The sequence below is a fragment of the Phacochoerus africanus genome, chromosome 15 (assembly GCF_016906955.1).
Source record: "Phacochoerus africanus isolate WHEZ1 chromosome 15, ROS_Pafr_v1, whole genome shotgun sequence".
NCBI classification, from domain to species: domain Eukaryota; kingdom Metazoa; phylum Chordata; class Mammalia; order Artiodactyla; family Suidae; genus Phacochoerus; species Phacochoerus africanus.
The window spans coordinates 46,024,817-46,046,780 of NC_062558.1; the positions used below are offsets into that span (position 1 = coordinate 46,024,817).

Consider the following 21,964-nt stretch of genomic DNA (forward strand, 5'->3'; position numbering starts at 1 on the left):
AAAAAAGAAAAAGAAATAATTTCTAAAATAAACTAGGGGCTAGATGGTGAAGAGGCACACTGACAATAAAGTATATACAAATCAAAGATAACAATTTAAGCCTTAAACTATTCAAGGGAATATAGATAATTACAATGAATGATCAGGAAAAAAATTCTTTGATTAAATATCATTCTAAAAACAAGCAGTCACTGAGAGAGAATAAAATTATTTTCAGTTGAAGGAAAGAAACATGATTATCTTACTCCACCTAAAACATTTGTGCAAAAAAGAGATGTCCAAAACCTATATAAACAAATAGAACACATCCTATAAAGAATCTGAGTGAAAAAATTCAAATTTCAAACACAGAGAAAAAAATTAAACTTAGACATAGAAAGCATAATTCCAAAGCATAAAAAAAGGAAACCATTCACTAGTGTATCAGTTCAATGAAGCCACTCCACATCTTGCTGAAGTACAAACTATTAAAATATTAATAACTGTACTGAGTCAACAAAGTGTTATATTAAAACAAGAAATCAGCACAAAAGATTCTGTGAAAGTAAATGAAATTTCTACCTTTGGCCATTTGGGATTGAGAAGTCGAGCTTTGATTGCATCATCCAGTGCCTTGTCATACTGCTGGATTTTCATATAGGCTGCAGATCTATTGCTGTATAAGATGCAGTTCTGAGGGTCAACAGCCAGGGCTTCATTGTACAGAACAATAGCTGTGTGGAAATCTCCATCATGACAGGCCTGATTACTCTGACGAACTTTCTCAACAAATTCAGCTTTGCTCAGCACTGGTCCGTCAGGACTTCTCTGGCCAATAGTCTTAGCACCAAAGAGAGGAATCTACAAACAAAGAAACTTTGTGAGACAAAGTTCAGATAATCTAGAGAGGTTCCTTGTCTGAACTTCAAGAGAACAAGGACATTCTTCAGGGTCTGCTTTATATTATAGTTAACTTTTGTGCCCTGAAAGACAATAAACTTTCCAAGAAGCAGCCAACATAGTAGGTGAAATACATATTTATGTATGTGTCTGTTGATACATACATAGTTATAAACAAATATATTTATATATTACATATTTTTTGATTGAGAGAATGAACAAATAAATGCAAAAAAAAGTACTCAGGCTTTTCCTTGGCAATTTAAGGTTAGACTAATAAAAAACACCAAAATACAAACCTATGTAGACAAAATGATCTCAACTATGTTAAGAAAGTTAAGAAATTACTGAAAGGAACAAGATTAAAAATTGATTATGGATGGAGTTCCCGTCGTGGCGCAGTGGTTAACGAATCCGACTAGGAACCATGAGGTTGCGGGTTCAGTCCCTGCCCCTCCTCAGTGGGTTAAGGATCTGGCGTTGCCGCGAGCTGTGGTGTAGGTTGCAGACGCGGCTCAGATCCCGCGTTCCTGTGGCTCTGGTGTAGGCCAGTGGCTATGGCTCCGATGAGACCCCTACCCTGGGAACCTCCGTATGCCGAGGGAGCAGCCCAAAGAAATAGCAAAAAAAAAAAAAAAAAAATTGACTATGCTAAGTTATCTTTGGATATAAGATTATGAGTGGGGAGTTCCTGTCATGGCTCAAAAGAAACGAACCTGACTAGCATCCATGAGGACAAAAGCTCAATCCCTGGCCTCACTCAGTGTGTTACGGATTTGGTATTGCCATGAGCTTCAGTGTAGGTCACAGATGCAGCTGGATCTGGCATTGCTGTGGCTATGGCATAGGCCAGCGGCTATAGCTCCAATTCGACCCCTAGCCTGGGAACCTCCATATGGCAAGGGTGTGGCCCTAAAAAAAAAATACAATTATGTGGAGTTCTCATTGTGGCTCAACAGTAATGAACCTGACTAGTATCTGTGAGAATTCCAACCCTGGCTTCAGTCAGTGGGTTAACTGATCTGGCATTGCCATGAGCTGTGGTGTAGGTTGCAGGTGCGGCTCAGATTCTGTGTTGCTGTGGCTGTGGATATAGGCTGGCAGCTACATCTCTGATTCGACCCCTGGCCTGGGAACTTCCATATGCTGCGGGTGTGGCCTTAGAAAGACAAAAATAAATAAATAAATAAGATTATGAGTCATTTTCTTAAAATTTTCTGTTACCAAATGTTAGGCAATGAACATATATAAGTTTTAAATTAAAAAAAAAAAAAAAAAAGGAGTTCCCACTGTGGTGCAGTGGTTAACGAATCCGACTAGGAACCATAAGGTTGCAGGTTCAATCCCTGGCCTTGCTCAGTGGTTTAAGGAACCGGCATTGCCCTGAGCTGTGGTGTAGGTCGCAGATGTGGCTCAGATTCCACGTTGCTGTGGCTCTGGCGTAGACCAGTGGTTACAGCTCCAATTAGACCCCTAACCTGGGAACCTCTATATGCTGTGGGAGCGGCCCCAGAAAAGGCAAAAAATAAAAATAAAAATAAACCTTTAGGAGTACCCTGGTGGCCTAGCAGTTAAGGTGTCTGGCATTGTTACTGCTATGGCTCAGATTTGATCCCAGGCCTGGAAACTTCTGTATGCCACAAGTGCAGCCAAACAAATAAACAAAATTTCTAAAACAAAAATTTCCTTTTTTTAAGGCCACACCAACAGTATATGGAAGTTTCCAGGCAAGGGGTGGAAACAGCTACAGCTGCCGGCCTACACCACAGCCACAGCAACGAGGGATCCAAACTGCATCTGCAACCTACACTACAGCTCATAGCAACACCAGATCCTTAACCCACTGAGCGAGGCCAGGGATAGAAACGTATGTCCTCATGGATGCTAGTCAGGTTCATCACTACTGAGCCAAAACTGGAACCCCAAAATTATTTTAAAATTTTAATAAGCTTTTAAAAAATAAATTTTCATGTACCAATGAATCATATTAGACTGGCAAATTTGGTAACTGTAATTTGGCTACTCCCATGGAATTCCAAAGACAAACATCAGTTTTGGAAGATCATCAAAAGAAAAAAAAAATCTGCTATAAATTGTATCTTGGCAATGTAAGACCTGTCTTTGATGTTGATTTTTCCAAATCACTAAGTTTTCTATGACTTTACAGCACTGACCTTAAAACAAAAGGAAGTAAATGAGTCAAATGTACTCTTTTTTTAAATTTTGAATGTTACTCATTTTTAAAATAGGAAAATTATAAACTCCTTAGAGTCCTAAGGATATAAACTTAAGATAGCAACATCAAGAGAGACAGTTTGGGATTTCAAGCAGCCTTGCCCTAAGTGAAATTAAAACAAAAAGTATAATTTCCTTCCCAATGTCTTTTAAGACTCAGTCCAGTCCCTCCATTCAAAAGTAGATGGATCTAATTTTTAAAAATGGTCAGAATATCTAAACATTTCTCCAAAGAAGAGAGACAGATGGCCAAAAAGCAAATGAAAATGTGCTCAACATCACTAATTATTAGAGAAATGCAAATCAAAACTGCAATGAAGGAGTTCCCCATTGCGGCTCAGGGGAAACGAATCTGACTAGTATCCATGAGGATGCAGGTTCAATCCCTGGCCTCGCTCAGTGGGTTAAGGATCCAGTGTTGCCACAAACTTCTGTGTAGGTTGCAGACACGGCTCAAATCTGGGGTTGCTGTGGCTGTGGTGAAGGCCAGCAGCTACAGCTATGTTTCGACACCTAGTCTGGGAACCTCCGTATGCCTTGGGTGCAGCCCTAAAAAGACTAAATAAATAAATAAACAAACTGTAATAAAATATCAGAATGGCCATGGTCAAAAAGTCTACAAGCAATAATTAATGGAGAGAGTATGGAGAAAAGGGAACTGTCCTACACTACTGGAAGAAATGTAAATTGGTGCAACCACCATGGAAAACAGTACAGAGATTCTTTAAAAACCTAAATGTATAACTACCACATGACCCAGAAATTCCACTCCTGGGAATATATCCAGAGAAAACCATAATTAGAAAAGGTACATACGCCAAAATGTTCACTATGGCACTATTTACAATAGCAAAGACATGAAAACAAACTAAATGTCCATTACTAGTAGAATGGATAAAGATGTGGTGCATATATGAAATGCAATATGACTCAGCCATAAAAAGAACAAAATGATCCCATTTGTGGCAACATGGATTGACCTAGAGATTATCATACTAAGCGAAGTAAGTCAAAGACAAATATCATATGATATCACTTATATGTGGAATCACATTAAAAATGATACAAAAGAACTTGTTTATAAAACAGAAACAAAGGCACAGATTTCAAAATCAAGCTAACAGTTACCACAGGGGAAACAATGGCAGCAGGCAGGGGGTCGGAGGGGGGGGGCTGGGAGGATGGGATACCCACTACTGTACATAAAATAGATAACTAGCAGTGATCTGCTGTATTGCACAGTGAGGTCTACTCAGTGTTCTGTAATAACCTATATGGGGAAAAAGAATGGATGTATGTATATGCGTAGCTGATTCATTTTGCTGTACCCTTGAAACTAACACAACATTGTGAATGAACTATATTCCAATAAAAAAATTTTTTAAGTGGATGGATCTAATATGTAACACACAGACATCTACAAAAGCGACAGATTCCTCACAGAGGTATTTGCACTAAAAAGAACACACTCTAGAGTTTCCATTGTGGCTCAGCTGGAAATGAACCCAACTAGTATCCATGAGGATGCAGGTTTGATCCCTGGCCTAACTCAGTGGATTAAGGATCCAGTGTGGCTGCAAAGCTGTGGTGTGGTCACAGATGCAGCTCGGACCTGGTGTTGCTGTTGCTGTAGCTGTGGTGTAGGCTGGCAGCTGTATCTCTGATTTGATCCCCTAGCCCAGGAACTTCCATATGCCACAGGTGCGGCCCTGGAAAAAAAAAAAAAAAAAAAGAACAGACTTCACAGAGAGGAGGAAGAAGGCAGAGCTAATCGCCCTCACGGGCAATCAGATTCTTCCCTTGTTTACCGGGATATCATATTCTAAATTTCCAGGACAATTTAAAATATCCTAGGGAGTTCCTGCTGTGGCATAGTGGGTTAAGAATCCGACTGCAGAATCACAGGTTCGATCCCCAACCAGGTGGGTTAAAGGTCCTGGCATTGCCGCTGCTGCAGCATGGATCACAGTAGCAGCTCAGATTCAATCCCTGGCCCAGGAAATTCCATATGCCACAGGTACAGCCATTAAAAAAAAAGAAAGAAAAAATTAAAAAATAGGAGTTCCCTTTGTGGCTCAGCAGCTAACAAACCCGACTAGGATCCATGAGGATGTAGGGTTGATCCTTGGCCTTGCTCAGTGGGTTAAGGATCCAGCGTTGCCATGCGCTGTGGTGTAGGTTACAGACACAGGTTGGATCCCAAGTTGCTGTGGCTGTGGCATAGGCTGGCAGCTGTAGCTCCAAATCAGTCCCTAGCCTGGGAACCTCCATGTGCCGTGGGTGTGGCCCTAAAATAGCTAAATTAAATAAATAAATAAATAAAAAATTTTTTAATCCCAGAAACTTCGGGACTTCCCATCATGGCTCAGCAGTTAACGAACCCGACTAGTATCCATGAGGACACGGGTTCAATCCCTGGCCTCACTCAGTAGGTTAAGGATCCAGCATTGCCATAAGCTGTGATGTAGGTTGCAGACAAGGCTCGGGTCCTGCATTGCTGTGGCTGTGGTGTAGGCCAGCAGCTGCAGCTCTGATTTGACCCCTACCCTGGGAACTTTCATATGCCAGGGGTGTGGCCACAAAAAGCAAAAAAAAAAAAAAAAAACCCTAGACGTTTCAAATATCAATGCCCAAATAACCTTCAACTTCCTCATATTGGAAGTGGTCAGTAATGTATTCCAGTAAGGGGTTTTTTTTCCAATTATGATCATGAAACATATTTCTTGAAAGTCAATGGACTATGGAATATTTATCAAACAACCAGGATTTTTCTGAACCACCTTGATTTTAATTATCCACATCATCAAACTAATGTCTAAGACATTAATAAAGTATAAGGCTGATTTCATTTTGGAAAATATAGTCAACATGACCTTACTTAAGGCGACTACTACCCAAAGTACTAGAAACAAATTCTAGGAGTTGCCATGAGGCTCAGCAGGTCAAGAACCTGACGTTTTCCCTGGCCTCACTCAGTGGGTTAAGCATCCGATGTTGCCACAAGCTACAGCGTAGTCTCAGATGTGACTCGGATCCAGATGTGGGTGGTGTAAGCTGGCAGCTGCAGCTCCAATTCAACCTCCATCCCAGGAACTTCCATATGCTGCAGGTGCAGCCATAAAAAGAAAAATAAAAACAAAGAAACAAATTCTACATTTGAGGACTGAGGTGTCAACATAAAAATAGCAATAATAGCCTTTAAAAGTAAAATGGTTAGGTTCATATGCAGCCTAAAAGTGAAAAAGACATGGTCCTACTATTACAGCATTTCCTGCTTCTCAGTGTACTTTGGTTCAATGCCAAAATAGATAAGAATCAAATTAAGAAGAGAAAGAGTCTGCCTTCTATTACCTCATATACAGAAATACAAAGTAATATTTCTAAAACATGGTCCAAGGAACCCCTAAATCCTCGGGAGACGGGGATTAACAAAGAGTGTTTCTTCTTTGGTGGAAGACCTCTAAGAGCTTTTATTTTGCATACTGTCAATCTGAGAGAAGATACTGTACAGTGTAAATTCAGAGTACCTTTTTGGTAGAGTACCTAACCAGCCAGAAATGCTTGAAACAGTGATGTAAACTATTAAGTAAGGCCTCTGAAAGCAAATAAAAACACCATGGAAAAGTTAGTGCCAGTGCAGGAAGACTATAAATACTAGAAGAGAACTCCAACACCATCATCACCACCAAGTGCCCAATAATTTAAAAGAAAAATGCATTCTAGGAGTTCCCGTCATGGCGCAGCAGAAATGAATCCTACCAGGAACCATGAGGTTGCGGGTCCGATCCCTGGCCTCGCTCAGGGGGTTAAGAATCCGGCATTGCCATGAGCTATGGTGTAGGCCACAGACATGGCTCAGATCTGGCGTGGCTGTGGTACAGGCCCACAACTGTAGCTCCCATTAGACCCCTAGCCTGGGAATCTCCACATGCCTCGGGAGTGGCCCTAAAAAAAAAAAAAAAAAAAAAAAAAAAGAAGAGGAGTTCCCGTCGTGGCGCAGTGGTTAACGAATCCGACTAGGAACCATAAGGTTGCAGGTTCGGTCCCTGCCCTTGCTCAGTGGGTTAACAATCCGGCGTTGCCATGAGCTGTGGTGTACGTTGCAGACGCGGCTCGGATCCCGCGTTGCTGTGGCTCTGGCGTAGGCCGGTGGCTACAGCTCCGATTCAACCCCTAGCCTGGGAACCTCCATATGCCGCACTCATGGCATGTGGAAGTTCCCAGGCCAGGGATAGAACTTGTGCCATGGCAGTGACAATGCCAGATCCTTAACTTACTAGGACATCAGGAAACTCCCAGCTCCCAGGCTCCACTTCTAATCCTGTTTCTCTTGCTATTTCCACAATATCTGCAGTTACTTTCTCCACTGAAGTCTTAAACCCCTCAAAGTCATCCATGAGGGTTGAAATCAACTTCTTCCTAACTCCCCTTAATGTTGATATTTTGAACTTGTCCCATGAATCATGAATGTTCATAATGATATCTAGAAGGGTGAATCCTTTCCAGAATGTTTTCAGTTTATTTTGCCCAGATCTATCATTGGAATCACTATTTATGGTGGCTATAGCCTTACAAAATGTATTTCTTAAATTATAAGACCAGAAAATCAAAATTACTCCTTAAGCTATGGGCTGCAAAATGATGTTGTATTAGCAGGCATGAAAACAATATTATCTTGTACATCTCCATCAGAGCTCTTGGGTGACAGGTGCATCATCAAAGAACAGTACCATTCTGAAAGGGATCTTTTTCTCTGTGCAGGAGGTCTCAACAGTGGGCTTAAAATATTCAGTAAACCATGTTGTCAACTGATGTGCTGTCATCCAGGAAGAGTAGATTTAACATAATTCCTAAGGGCCCTAGGATTTCTTGAATAGTAAATAGCATTGGCTTCAACTTAAAATTACCATCTGCATTAGCCTCTAGTAAGAGTCAGCTTATTCTTTGAAGCTTTGAAGTCAGGCATTGAATTTTCCTCTCTACCTATGAAATGTCCTAGATGGCATCTTCCTATAGAAGGCTGGTTCATCTACATTGAAAATCTGTTGTTTAGTATGGCCACCTTCATGAATTATTTTAGCTAGATCTTCTGGATAACCTGCTGTAGTTTCTACATCACTTGCTGCTTCAACTTGCACTTTTATGTTATGGAGATGGCTTCTTTCTTAAATCTCATGAACCAACCTTTTAAACATATCTTCTGCAGCTTCCTCACCTCTCTCAGCCTTCACAGAAGTGAAGAGAGTTAAGGCTTTGCTCTGGATGAGGCTTTGGCTTAACAGAATGTTGCCTCTGGTTTGATCTTCTATCCAGACCATTAAAACTATCTCCACATCAGCAATAAGGCTGCTTTTCTTTCTTATCATCTTTGGGTTCACTGGAGTAGCACTTTTTTTTTTTTTTTTTTTTGAGTAGCACTTCTAAGTTCTTTCAAGAACTTTTCCTTGCATTCACAACTTGGGTAACTGGCACAAGAAGCCTAGTTTTCAGTCCATCTCAGCTTTTGACATGCCTTCCTCACTAAGCTTAATCACTTCCAGTTTTTGATTTAAAATGAAAGATTTGCAATCTTCCTTTCATTTGACCACACAGAGGCAATTGTAGGGTTATTCACTGGCCAAATCCTGTTGTGTCCCAGGAAACAGGGAGGCCCAAGGAAATGGAGAGACACAGGAGGATGGTCAGTCAGTGCAGCAGTCAGAACACACATATTTATCAATTAAGTTTGAGTCTTATGTGGGTACAATTCGTGGTGCTCTAAAACAATTACAATGCTAACATCAGGAGTTCCCATCGTGGATCAGCGGAAATGGATCTGACTGGTATCCACGAGGACGCAGCTTTGATCCCTGGCCTTGCTCAGTGGGTTACGGATCCAGAGTTGCCATGAGCTGTGGTGTAGGTCGCAGATGCGGCTCAGATCTGGTATTGCTGTGGCCATGGCATAGGCCAGCAGCTGCAGCTCCGACTGGACGTCTAGGCTGGGAACCTCCATATGCTATGGGTGAAACCCTAAAAAGACAAAAATAAAATAAACACTAAAAAAAAAATACTAACATCAAAGATCACTGATCATAGATCACTGTAACAAATATAATAATAATGGAAATTTTTGAAATATTGTGAGAATTACCAAAATGTAACACAGAGATACAAAGTGAGCAAATGCTGTTAGAAAAATGCTGTCAATAGATTTGCTTGATGCAGAGTTGCCACAAACCTTCAATTTGTAACAAATGCAATATCTGCAAAGTGCAATAAAGTGAAACACTTTATGCTATGTCCATATTTTAGCCAAGGACAAAACTACCAATATGTATATTAATAGTAAATATACTTTAGATAGCTCAAGATTTTGAAATGTTGTGGAAATATCGTGGCTTTCTCACTTTTATCAGAAATGAAATATAAAGTGGCCCCTATTTTCAGGAATTATTGGATACAACTTTTACCTGCTACTTCAGCTATCATTAAGATTCCAGGGTATTTTCTTTTCTTTTTTTATTATTATTATTTTTTGTCTTTTCTAGGGCTGAACCTGTGGCATATGGAGGTTCCCCGGCTAGGGGTCCAATCGGAGCTGTAGCCGCCAGCCTACACAAGAGCCACAGCAACACGGGATCCAAGCCACATCTGCAACCTACACCACAGCTCACGGCAATGCCCGATCCTTAACCCACTGAATGAAGCCAGGGATCAAACCCGCAACCTCATGGTTCCCAGTCGGATTTGTTAACCACTGAGCCACATCAGGAACTCCAGATTATTATTTTGATATACCAAAAATGAATTGTCTTAGAGTTCCTGCTATGGCACAAGGGGATCAGTGGTGTCTCTGGAGCACTGCGACACAAGTTCGGTTCCCAGCCGGGCACACTGGGTTGAGGATCCTGGGCTGCTGCAGCTATGGTGTAGGTAGCAACTGTGGCTGGGATCTAACTCCTGGCCCAGAACCTTCATATGTTCCAGGGCAGCCAAAAAAGAAAAAAAAGAAATATGCCACACATGGAGTTCCCTGGTGGTCTCGTGGTTAAGGATACGGTGTTATCACTGCTATGGCTCGGGTTTGATTTCTGGCCTGAACTTCTGCATGCCATGGCCAAAAATAAACAAAAGCCCAAGTTGTCTTGACATTCAATGCATTTCTGTCTTCTTAAATTCTAAATTCATGAATTTATATTCTTCCCTTGGAATGTAAAGGGTCAAAAACACTAACACTATGCTTATAATTGAAGATTCCAGGGTATTCTCAATCTGACTCTCTGGAAGTTAAGGTCAATCACCTTGCTGACATTTCCACAAGGAATGTTGCCTTTAAAGGACCCAAAAACAGCCAAATCTCTATCATGGTCGAAAGGGGTATTTCCCCAAATTATAACTTAGATTAGAGAAACCCAACAATTGCCCTCAGAAAAGAAAAAGAAGATTGGAAATTCAACAATTGTTGACTTGATAAAAAGAGAAAGCTCTGATTTGGACCAAATAACAACCCAGTCCTACCAGAGACTCTAAAATTCCCCGTTCTCACCACAGTACATGTGATAAAACCACTGGTCTACTGACAAAATGATAGTCTTCATAAATCAATATTGGTGAGGAAACATTAACAAGGCCACAAAAAGCACCTACCTCACTTGTCTCATTTATCTGAAATACAACCAAGGGAAGCCTGTTCATACTTCTCCCAGACATTTTAAACTGCTTAATAGACCATTCAAGGTCTGGCAAATGGATTTCATACAACTTCATCTATCTCATGGATACAAATATATTTTAATTGTGATCTGTACCCTTCCCTTGCAGGTAGACTACTGTCTCCTCTGGGACTAAAAAGTCCTTTTGGAAGAAATTATCCCTACCTGGGGAACTCCTTTCAAACTTCAAGTGACCAAGGAACCTATTTTACTGGCCAGGTACCTTGACAAGTCTGTGCGCTCTGGTTGGTTTTACAATGCTTTCACTGCTCTTACCACCCTCAACCCTGTGGTTTAGTCATATATACATACATACATACACCCAGACACATATAACTGAATCACTTTTTTATACATCAGAAACTACCAAACATTGTAAATCAACTACACTTCAATTAAAAAAAAAAAATCCTTTGGTAAAGCAATCTTTTCATGATGCACTCTCAGGAAACAAAGAACTTAAGCATCACACCTTGAAACCTGGAGATGTCATCTACTGGAAAAGACAGCTCCAGAAGAGCTCTCTTCAACCTCCCTGGAAAGGGCCTTATAAGGTATTGCTAATCAACCCTTGTTCCACAAAGTCCAAGGAACAGACACTTGGATTCACATGACACACTTAAAGAAAGCACCAAAACCTGACTGGACCTGTACATCATCTGGTAACCTTTAAATAAAGATTTCCTGAAATTGAACAGATGACATCTGATGAGACAGCTTTCCCAAGATATCTGGACCAGGCTTGTTGGAAATTTGCCATCAAACTTTTGATGATGACATAGCACTTAAAATGATCTCCAATGTCTATGATCTTGAGTAGTACATATGGATCTTAGATAAAACGTTCCTGAGAATTCTCCCTCCTACCCCTTCCTGTTACTCAAATGCAACGTCATTAAGTTTCCTCTCTGTGCACTTTCCCTCCAACATATTATACCCAGGAAAGGTCCTTCCTTACACTGAAGAAGAAAAAGCCACTGAAATTAGAAAACCTGACTCTTTTTTTTTTTTTGTCTTTTTCTAGGGCCGCACTAGTGGCATATGGAGGTTCCCAGGCTAGGGGTCTAATCGGAGCTACCACCGGCAGCCCACGCCAGAGCCACAGCAATGCAGGATCCAAGCTTTGTCTGCAATCTACACCACAGCTCACGGCAGTGCCAGATCCTTAACCCACTGATTGAGGCCAGGGATCGAACCTGTGTCCTCATGGATGCTAGTCAGGTTTGTTTCTGCAAAGCCAAGACAGGAACTCCTATTTATTTATTTATTTTTGCTTTTTAGCGCTGCACCCACAGCATATGGAAGTTCCCAGGCTAAGGGTCAAATCAGAGCTGCAGCTGCCGGCCTACACCACAGCCATAGCAATGCGGGATCCTTAACCCACTAAGTGAGGCCAGGGATGGAACCCGTAACCTCATGGTTCCTAGTTGGATTCATTAACCACTGAGCTACAACGGGAACTCCTAGAAAACATGACTCTTGATAAGAGATGCTTTCAGAGAAAGATCTTGATTAAAAAGGGGGAGTTTAAAAAAAAAAAAAACAGAAAATGTTAAAAAGTAATTAAACTCAGTTAAATGCTGAGTTGGGAGACCAGAACAGGGAGCTTCCACAGGAAGAAGAAAGGCTCCTCTTCTTTCCTGGCAAGGACTAACCCAATGAAAAGCCATGGACTTTGTTTACTAAAGTCCTCCCAACTTCCTTTTCCTTTCTATAAAAGTGTTTTCCAGAGTTTCTGCTGGGGTGCAACAGGATTAGTGGCATCTTGGGAGCACTGGGAAACAGGTTCGATCCCTGTGTCCAGTGGATCCAGCCTTGCTGCAGCTGTGGCTTAGGTCACAACTTTGGCTTGGATCTGATCCCTAGCCCAGGAACTCCATATGCCTCAGGGCAGCCAAAAAAAAAAAAAAAGGAAAGAAAAGTGTTTTCCTTCCCTTGCCATGTGTGCTTGTCATGACTGCAGACCCCAAATTGCAATTCTCTGCAGATCCCAAATAAACCCGTTTTTGCTGGAGAAATATCTGGCAGTGTATTTGGTTTAGGTCAACAGTAGTAATAACAATGACAATAAAAACCACATGTAACATTTATTTAGTACTTACTACGTGCTTGGATTTGTATTAAGTAGTATATACATATAATATAAATTCATTCAATTCTGACAACAATCCTGTGAAGTAGGCAACAGTAGCATTATTAGCATTATCACTTTATTGATGGGACAGTAAGGTGCAGATCTCATGCTTTTGACCACTACATAATGCTACAATGCTGTGAATCAATAAACAACTTATAGCATTAATTATGCTTTGTTTTTAGTTAACAACTTTTAATTTACACCATAAGGAATGATTCCCAGAGTTCCCTGGTGGCCTAGCAATTAAAGATCCGGCATTGTCACTGCTGGGATCAGGTCACTGCTGTGGTACAGGTTCAATCCTTGGCCTGGGAACTTCTGCATGCCATGGGTGAGGCCAAAAAACAAACAAACAAACAACAAAAAAACCCACTGATTCTCCTCATCAATCAACAAGAATAATACAAGCAGTGATTTTACTTTACAAATCCTTTTATTTCAGGGATGCATATGAAATTAGAATCATTCCTTTACCATCTTAACTATTATTTTTATATAGCCTCATTTTGCTTAATACTTTCATTCATTATCTGATTTTTCATCATTCATTCAACAAATATTTATGTCAGGTATTACATTTAGTCTTAGTTTAATCACTTTAAATACTTGAAAATAAACTACTTATGGAGTTTTTGTGGGCACACCAGGTTAAGGATCCAGCATTTTCACTGCAGTGGTTCAACCCCTAGCCCAGGAACTTCTACATGCCATGGGTGCAGCCAAAAAATAAAATAAACTGCTTACACTGTAGTTAATTTTATCTTTGATCGATAAAATTCAATAATAAATTTAGTACAATGTACTCATCCTTTTGCTCAAAGTACTCATCCTTTTGCTCAAATTCCAGCGGCCACAGCAAGGGCAATTAGAACCATGTTATGACACATGCTTCCCCCCTTTTATTATTCTACTCTCTAGTTACTGTTACTGCCTTTTCAATATCCCAATTCACCTTTGATCTCTAGTAAAAGGGACTAGTCTCTGATCTCTAGTTAAAAAATAGAAGGATATTATCACTGATGCCATTTCTCAATAGCAAAAAAATACTAATGATAAAATGAACCTTATATTGCAACATTAAGTAGATATTATCAATGATATAATCTAGCCAAAAATATTTAACTTGGATCCATCAAGTCTTTTTATACAGCTTCTGGTTTATAGGAAATAAAGGAACAAAATAAATGACACCACATGGAAACTACCAGACAAATCCAGAAGACAACTACAGGACAACTGGTTTGGTCTCCTCAATGAGTCAGTGCCATGAAAAAAGGGACGATGCTAGATTAAAGGAAACTAAAGTGACATTAACTGAGGTATGGTCCTAGTTTAGATACTGATTTTGACTGAAAAGCTTTAAAGAACATCTTGGGATAGATAGGAAAATTTCTGAATATTGTCTGAGAATTTAATACAAGGAAAATTTACTTCAATGGAAAGCAGGTAGGGGGGAATCAATGACTGAAGAAAAGGTTTCAAAACAGTATCTATATATGTTCACCTTGCAACCCAGCAATCCCACTCTTAAATACCTACCAAAAATACATGTGTGTGTCTGTATTATGAAACACATAAAGACTTGTATGTGAATGTTAACAGTAGCTCTCTTTGCAGTCACTAAAAACCAGAAAACAACCCAAATGTTCATCAACTGGTGCATGGATAGCAAACTTCAGGACACAAACCTTGGAATGGTACTCAGTAATAAAAAGAAACAGTCTTCTACTACTTTTACTGACTGTGATGGTAATTATACAACTGTATATATTTGTCAGAAATCATAAAACTATACACTTCAAAGTTAATCCATTTTATTTTACATAAATTATACCTAAAGCTGATTTTAAATATAATAAAAATTAAAGACATTTTGTGCTGTTTCATCTTACTTTAGTTAAAATACCTATATACATTTGAGTGTATGTGTGCAAATACTGTTATATAGAAAGATGCACATAAAAAGTTCCAGACAGATATGTATTAAAGTATTAATAGTAGTTACCACTGTATAGGTAATGTTATGGGGGTTATTTTTTGGGGGTGCACCCACAGCATGCACAAGTTCCTGAGGCCAGAGATCAAACCCAAGCCACAGCTGAGACAACACCAAATCCCCCAGGGAACTCCTATAGGGGCTATTTTTCCTTGTCTTATATTTTCTAATTTTATACAATGTATATATGCAGCTTTTAAAATAATAAGTTTTAATAAATACATTGATTGACTTAAAATTTTCTTTTTCTTTCCTTTTTTTTTTTTTTTTTTTGCTTTTTTACGGCCACACCTGCTCCATATGAAAGTTCCCAGGCTAAGGGTTGAATCAGAGCTCCAGCTACTGGCCTATGCCACAGCCACAGCCAGAGCCACACCAGATCCGAGCCTTGTCTGTTACCTACACCACAGCTCACTGCACCACCCGATCCTTAACCCACTCAGCAAGACCAGGGATCAAACCCACGTCCTCATGGATTCTAGTTGGGTTCATTAACCACTGAGGCACAAAGTAAACTCCTGATTTAAAATTTTCTTATAGAAATGTCTGTGAGTTATCAATCTTTAGATTTTTGAGTTGTAAATTTAATTATAATTGTGATTTTGAGAGTAAGTTTTTATTTTTAAAATAATATTTACAGTGTAAAAAACTATTTTCTTTGGTTCATAGTAAATACACACTCAATCAACATGATATGTTTCAGCCATCATATTTGGACTATATCGTGTCTCTGGTTTCCTCCTGCCCAAAACAGCAATCTACTCCAGTTACTAAAGAGACACCAAAATAGGGAGTTCCTGCTGTGCCTCAGTAGGAACAAACCTGGCCAGGTTCAATCCCTGGCCTGGCTCAATGAGTTAAGGATCCAGGGTTGCCATGAGCTATGGTGTAGGTCACAGACACAGCTCAGATCCAACCTCTAACCTGGGAACTTCCATATGCCATGGGTGCGGCCCTAGAAAAGCAAAAAAAAAAAAAAAAAAAAAAGAGAGAGAGACCAAAATAAAAGTACCATTACATTCCAATTCAAACATCAGGCTTTGTCTCTAAGATTTTTAAAAAATAACAATCATTCAAAAGAAGCAAGAATTGTAACCATCAAATTTAATGAAAAAATATTGCTTCTGCTTTTAGGAGAAATAAGTAGTAAAAGAACAGCACATTACTAAGAACTGTGGGGTAAAAGCAAACAGCTTTCAGTTACACTTTTATTATTTTTAATATTACTTACAAATACATTGTCAAATATCATCTACAGCAGCCCAGATTTAGCAGGCTTTTATAATACAACTGTGTGGTTGAGAGACTTTATCTTTTACTGTTCCTCCAGCACTCACAGAGATTTGGATCACAGAAAAGTGATGGGGACAGGAAGAGGTCTGAGGTTTTTGTTTGTGGTTTTTTCTTAGTGGGTTTTTGTGGGTTAGTTTTTTATTGTTGGTTTTCTTTCTTTCTTTTCTTTTTTTTTTTTTTTGTCTGTGGTTTTGGGGTTGTTTATTCCGGGGGGGTTGGGTGAGATTTTTTTGGAGGGGTTTTGTTTGGGTTTTTTGTTTGGGCTTTTTGTTGTTTTTGTTTTTTGGTTTAGTGGTTTTGTTTGCTTTTTGGCTTGCTTTTAAATAGAGCTAATTAACAAAAGCAGATAAACAACAAATACCAGTCCTGTACCACAGGCAAGGCATTGTTCTAAATATCCAACTACATTCTCTTTTACTTAACAGTAATTTGAGATTGATATTACTATCCCATTATACATACGAGAACACTGAGAGGTCTAACAGGATTTGTCAACTAGTAAGTAGCAGAGATAAAACTTAAGAGATATAAACCTAGATCTGCATCCATACTTGATGCAGCTTTCAAAGACCATTCTTCCTCACTATTTTTAAGGAAAGATTTGAAACAGAAAACTGGAACAGATTACCACTAAATGATGAAGTTAAAAGGTATATCCAAAACTCAACTATATATCTTCTATACAGTACCAGTAAACTAGTGATAATGAACAATGATGATGTGCAATGAAATGTTTAAAATAGTTCCATGTACAACAACATCAAATAAAGTAAAATAAATACTTTGAAAAATTCTTCAGAAGTTTAAGACCTGGGTCTGAAAATTACCAAGTATCACTGAAAGGATAGATTAAACACAATCCCTATAAAAATCTTTGCCAGCTAGTCTTGGGCAGAAATTGATAAGCTGATCCTAAAATCCATCTGTAAAGGACCCAGAAAAGCCAAAACAATCTTGAAAAAGAAGAACAAAGTTATAGGACTTACACTTAATTTCAAAACCTATCACAAAACTACTGTAACCAAATACTGTAGTACTGGCATATGGATAGAAATAGAATAAAATTGAGAATCCAGAATTAAAATCTAACATATAGTCAGCTGATTTTCATTTAATGGGATAAGAATAGTCTTTTCAATATATAATGCTGGGACAACTGGATCATCATAAGCAAAAGAATGAATTTGGATCACTGTCTTACACTGCAAGCAAAATTAACTCAAAATGGATCAACAACCTAAATATAAGGATTAAAAATATAAAAATTTGGAGTTCCCGTCGTGGCGCAGTGGTTGACGAATCCGACTAGGAACCATGAGGTTGCAGGTTCGGTCCCTGCCCTTGCTCAGTGGGTTAACGATCCGGCGTTGCCGTGAGCTGTGGTGTAGGTTGCAGACGCGGCTCGGATCCCGAGTTGCTGTGGCTCTGGCGTAGGCTGGTGGCTACAGCTCCAATTCAACCCCTAGCCTGGGAACCTCCATATGCCACGGGAGCGGCCCAAGAAATAGCAACAACAACAAAAAAAAAGACAAAAGACAAAAAAAAAATAAAATAAATAAAAATTTTTGAAGAAAGCATAGGGCATGAAAGCATTCATGTCTTTGAATTTGGCAATGGATTCTTAGATATGACACCTAAAGCATGAGCAACACAAGAAAAAACAGCTAATTTGGACTTCATCACAATTAAAACTTTTTTTGCAACAAAGGACAGAGTCCAAAAAGTGAAAAGACAATCTACAGAATGGGGGAAAACATTTGCAAATTATTCATCTGATTTAGTATCCAAAATATTTTAAAAACTCCAATAGCTCAATAATAGAAGAACAAACAATCCAATGAAAAATCAGACCCCTCAAAATAGACAAAGGATTTGAACAGATATTTCTCCAAAGACATACAGATGGCCAAAAGGCACACAAAAAAATATGCCCAACATCATTAGTCATCATGGAAATGCAAATCAAAATTGCAATCAGATACCATTTAACACCAACTAGGATAGCTAAGTTAAAAGACAAACCATAACAAGTACTGGCAAGATTACAGACTCTTAAACACTGCCGATAGGAATACAAAATGATGCAGTGCCTTAGGAAACAGTTTTTCAATTAATGAAAAGGTTAAAATAGAATCACCATATAACTCAAAAATTGAGAAATGCCAAGAGAAATGAAAATATCTGTCCACACAAAATTTTGTGTACACAAAATTGTACACAAATGTTCATGGCAGCATTATTCATTACAATCAAAAATAGTGGGGGGAAAAAAGTAGTGGGGGTGGGGGGAAAATAGGTCTATCAATTAATGAAAAGATAAAATGTGGTATATCCATTCAATTGAATATTATTCTGCAATAAAAAGGAATAAAGAACTGATACATGTACAACAGGGATGAACCTCAAAACCACTGTGCTAAGTGAAAGAAGATAGTTGCAAAAGACTACATGTAGTAAGATTAATTACATCTAAACAAAACTTTTTTTTTTTTAAGACACTTTTTTAAAAAAAGTCATGGGGATGTTATGTACAGCATGGTGACAATAGTTAATAAGACCATACTGTGTATTTGATAGTTGCTAAAAGACTAGATCTTAAAAGTTCTCATCACAAGAAAAACATTTTGTAACTATGTACGGTGATGAATGTTAACTAGACTTATTGGGGTGATTATTGTGCAATACATACAAGTAACAAATCATGTTTTACACCTGAAACTAAAATGTTATATGTCAATTACATTGCAGTTAAAAGGAATTTTTTAAATACATCTGAGAAAAGGGAACCCTCCTGCACTGTTGGTGGGAATGTAAACTGGTACAGCCACTATGGAGAACAGTTTGGAGATACCTTAGAAATCTATACATAGAACTTCCATATGACCCCGCAATCCCACTCTTGGGCATCTATCCGGACAAAACTCTACTTAAAAGAGACACGTGCACCCGCATGTTCACTGCAGCACTATTCACAATAGCCAGGACATGGAAACAACCCAAATGTCCATCGACAGATGACTGGATTCGGAAGAGGTGGTATATATACACAATGGAATACTACTCAGCCATAAAAAAGAATGACATAATGCCATTTGCAGCAACATGGATGGAACTAGAGAATCTCATACTGAGTGAAATGAGCCAGAAAGACAAAGACAAATACCATATGATATCACTTATAACTGGAATCTAATATCCAGCACAAATGAACATCTCCTTAGAAAAGAAAATTATGGACTTGGAAAACAGACTTGTGGCTGCCTGATGGGAGAGGGAGGGAGTGGGAGGGATCGGGAGCTTGGGCTTATCAGACACAACTTAGAATAGATTTACAAGGAGATCCGGCTGAGTAGCATTGAAAACAATGTCTATATACTCATGTTGCAACAGAACAAAGGGTGGGGGGAAAAAATGTAATGTATACATGTAAGGATAACTTGATCCCCTTGCTGTACAGTGGGAAAATAAAATAAAATAAAATAAAAATAAAATACATCTGCATAAACTACAAAAAAGAAACATTGAGAGAAAAAAGCACCTAATTTTCAACTTTTCTTCCTCAGGTGCAATCTCAACTCCTAAAATACTGTCTTCCTATACATTCATATTTTGTTCATGAACAACTACTGAAATTAAATCTACTGAAATTCAAAAAACATTTAAAAAAAAAAACAGCCCCTGAAATATCGAATAACTTTCAATCCAACAATTCTACTTTAGCCTTGACTATGAACTAAACATAAATCTCAATTTCAAAACATCACATAAGGGAGTTCCCCTTGTGGCCAGTAGTAATGAACCCGACTATTATCCATGAGGATGCAGGTTCAAACCCTGGCTTCACTCAGTGGGTTAAGGATCCGTCGTTGCCCTGAGCTGTGGTATAGGTTGCAGATAGGGCTAGGATCCAGCGCTGCTGTGGCTGTGGCATAGGTAGGCGGCTACAGTTCCAATTTGACTCCTAGCCTGGGAAATTCCATATGTTGCAGGTGTAGCCCTAAAAAGACCAAAAGAAAAAAAAAATCACATTAAGATTATAAATACTGAGAGGTTTAAGCAAATTGCCAAATTTTTCTGAATAAACAGTAATTCAGATTTGCTTTGATGAAAATGTAAATATTTACCTGCCTCAAAAGAACAAAATCCTATAAGCCTAGTGTTCCCAAATGAAGAAAAAAAAATACATTTTTGTTATTCAGAATTTTGTTTCATAATTAACTTACCTAAGGTATACAGAGTTGATGGTTTATACTAAGCAATATATAGCCTGCCTTTGCCTAAAACATACTGAAAACAAGGCATTTGTAAAGTCACAAAAGTTGGGACCTGAGAAGAATCACATCATGCAGTAAATCTGATAGATATTAATATCAAAAAAGGTCCTGAATATATCCCCAAGAACTATTTTGAAAACTCTTTAAGTCTTCCTACAAATATTTACTAACCATCTACCATGTGCCAAGCACTGGCGCGGTTCCAGAATGCCATGGTGAGCTATAAACAGAAGAGGTCCCTGCTCGCAGGAAGCTTACCGTAAAATAGTGCTTGTCAAATCTGCCTGATTACAATAACTTTGGAGCTTTTGAAAAATTCAGAATCAGTTCCTCTGCCTTGGAGAGTCTGAGTTCGTGGGCCTGGCATGAGTTGTGACGCCTGTATTTTTATCAAGCGCTCCTGATTACTCCTTTGCCCTGGCTGTTTGGAAGGCCAGTGCTCATGGGCATCCCATCCCATCCAGCGGCCCGCCACACCTCCAAAGTCTAATTTCACTCAGCGTCCTTCACCCTGAGGGATAGATACCGAAAACACACTAGGAAGCCGAGGTGGATGTAAGGCAATCTAAAATCACTCTGTGCTGAGCCACTGACGGACTTGTTCCCTTCCAAAGACGGACAGCTCATTCCCTTAGATTCCACCTGAGGCTGCCTGCACCTGAGCTTCCTGGGGCTGCGCCGACACCTGTCCCCCCCAGCCGCTGCCGTCTACCTCTCCCGTGGGCCCGGGGTCGCCGGCAGCCACCGCCCCGCGGGGATAGAGGCCGGGGGAAGGCACCGCGCTCATTAGGCGCCGACTGTATACCAACCCCCCGCCCCCCACCCCACCCCGCGCGCACACACTACCGCAGAAACCCAGGCGGGCAGGCGGCAGACCCGGTCCCGCCACCGAGCCGCTCGAGGCAGGGCTCGAACCTCGACGGTGGGGCGGCTTCCGCCTTACAGGCGCTCCTCAGCCACTGAGGCCCGGCCCGGCTCGCACAGACGGAGTTTCACAAAGAAAGTCTCCCGGCCCGCGCCCCTCACACACTCACCGGCGCCGGCGCCGGAGGCGACTCGGGCTCCCGGTGCCTTTGGCTCCGTACCGGGGTTGACCCCAGAATGGGCTCGGGCGCTGGCGGCAGCGACTGCTCCATCGCCGCGGGACCCGGGCCGCGTCCGCCTCGAGCTAACGGTCCCGCCAGCTAGGCGCGCGCGCCGGCTCCGCGCGCCATGTTCCCGCCGTGCCGCGCGCGGCCGCGGCAGCTCACACCAACCCCCCGCCGCGCACGCTCCCCGCGCGCCTCCGCGGCCCCCCCCGACCGCGCACGCGCGCACTCGCTAGCCCCCTCCCCGCGCCCTCGGGAGTCATCCGCTGTTCCCAGAGTCGCGCCAACGCCCTCCGCATCGGCCCAGTCTAGGCCTGAGCGCTAGCGGTTCTTGGCTGGGCGCTGCCGCCTGGAGTCTTACGGACCAT

General features: G+C 40.4%; 1 protein-coding gene across 2 annotated transcripts in view; it reads right to left on the reverse strand.

Annotated features, from left to right (window-relative positions):
* TTC28 (tetratricopeptide repeat domain 28) overlaps positions 1-21,760 on the reverse strand; it is a 606,162-nt gene extending 584,402 nt beyond the window's left edge. For both annotated transcript variants that reach the window (XM_047762349.1, XM_047762348.1), the window contains exons 1-2: positions 21,543-21,760; positions 562-840 (exon numbers count right to left, since the gene is read on the reverse strand). In XM_047762349.1, coding sequence (XP_047618305.1) covers positions 562-840; positions 21,543-21,644 — 381 coding nt within the window. In that variant the 5' untranslated portion in view covers positions 21,645-21,760. The remainder of the gene's footprint in view (positions 1-561; positions 841-21,542) is intronic.
* Between the last annotated feature and the right edge of the window lie 204 nt (positions 21,761-21,964).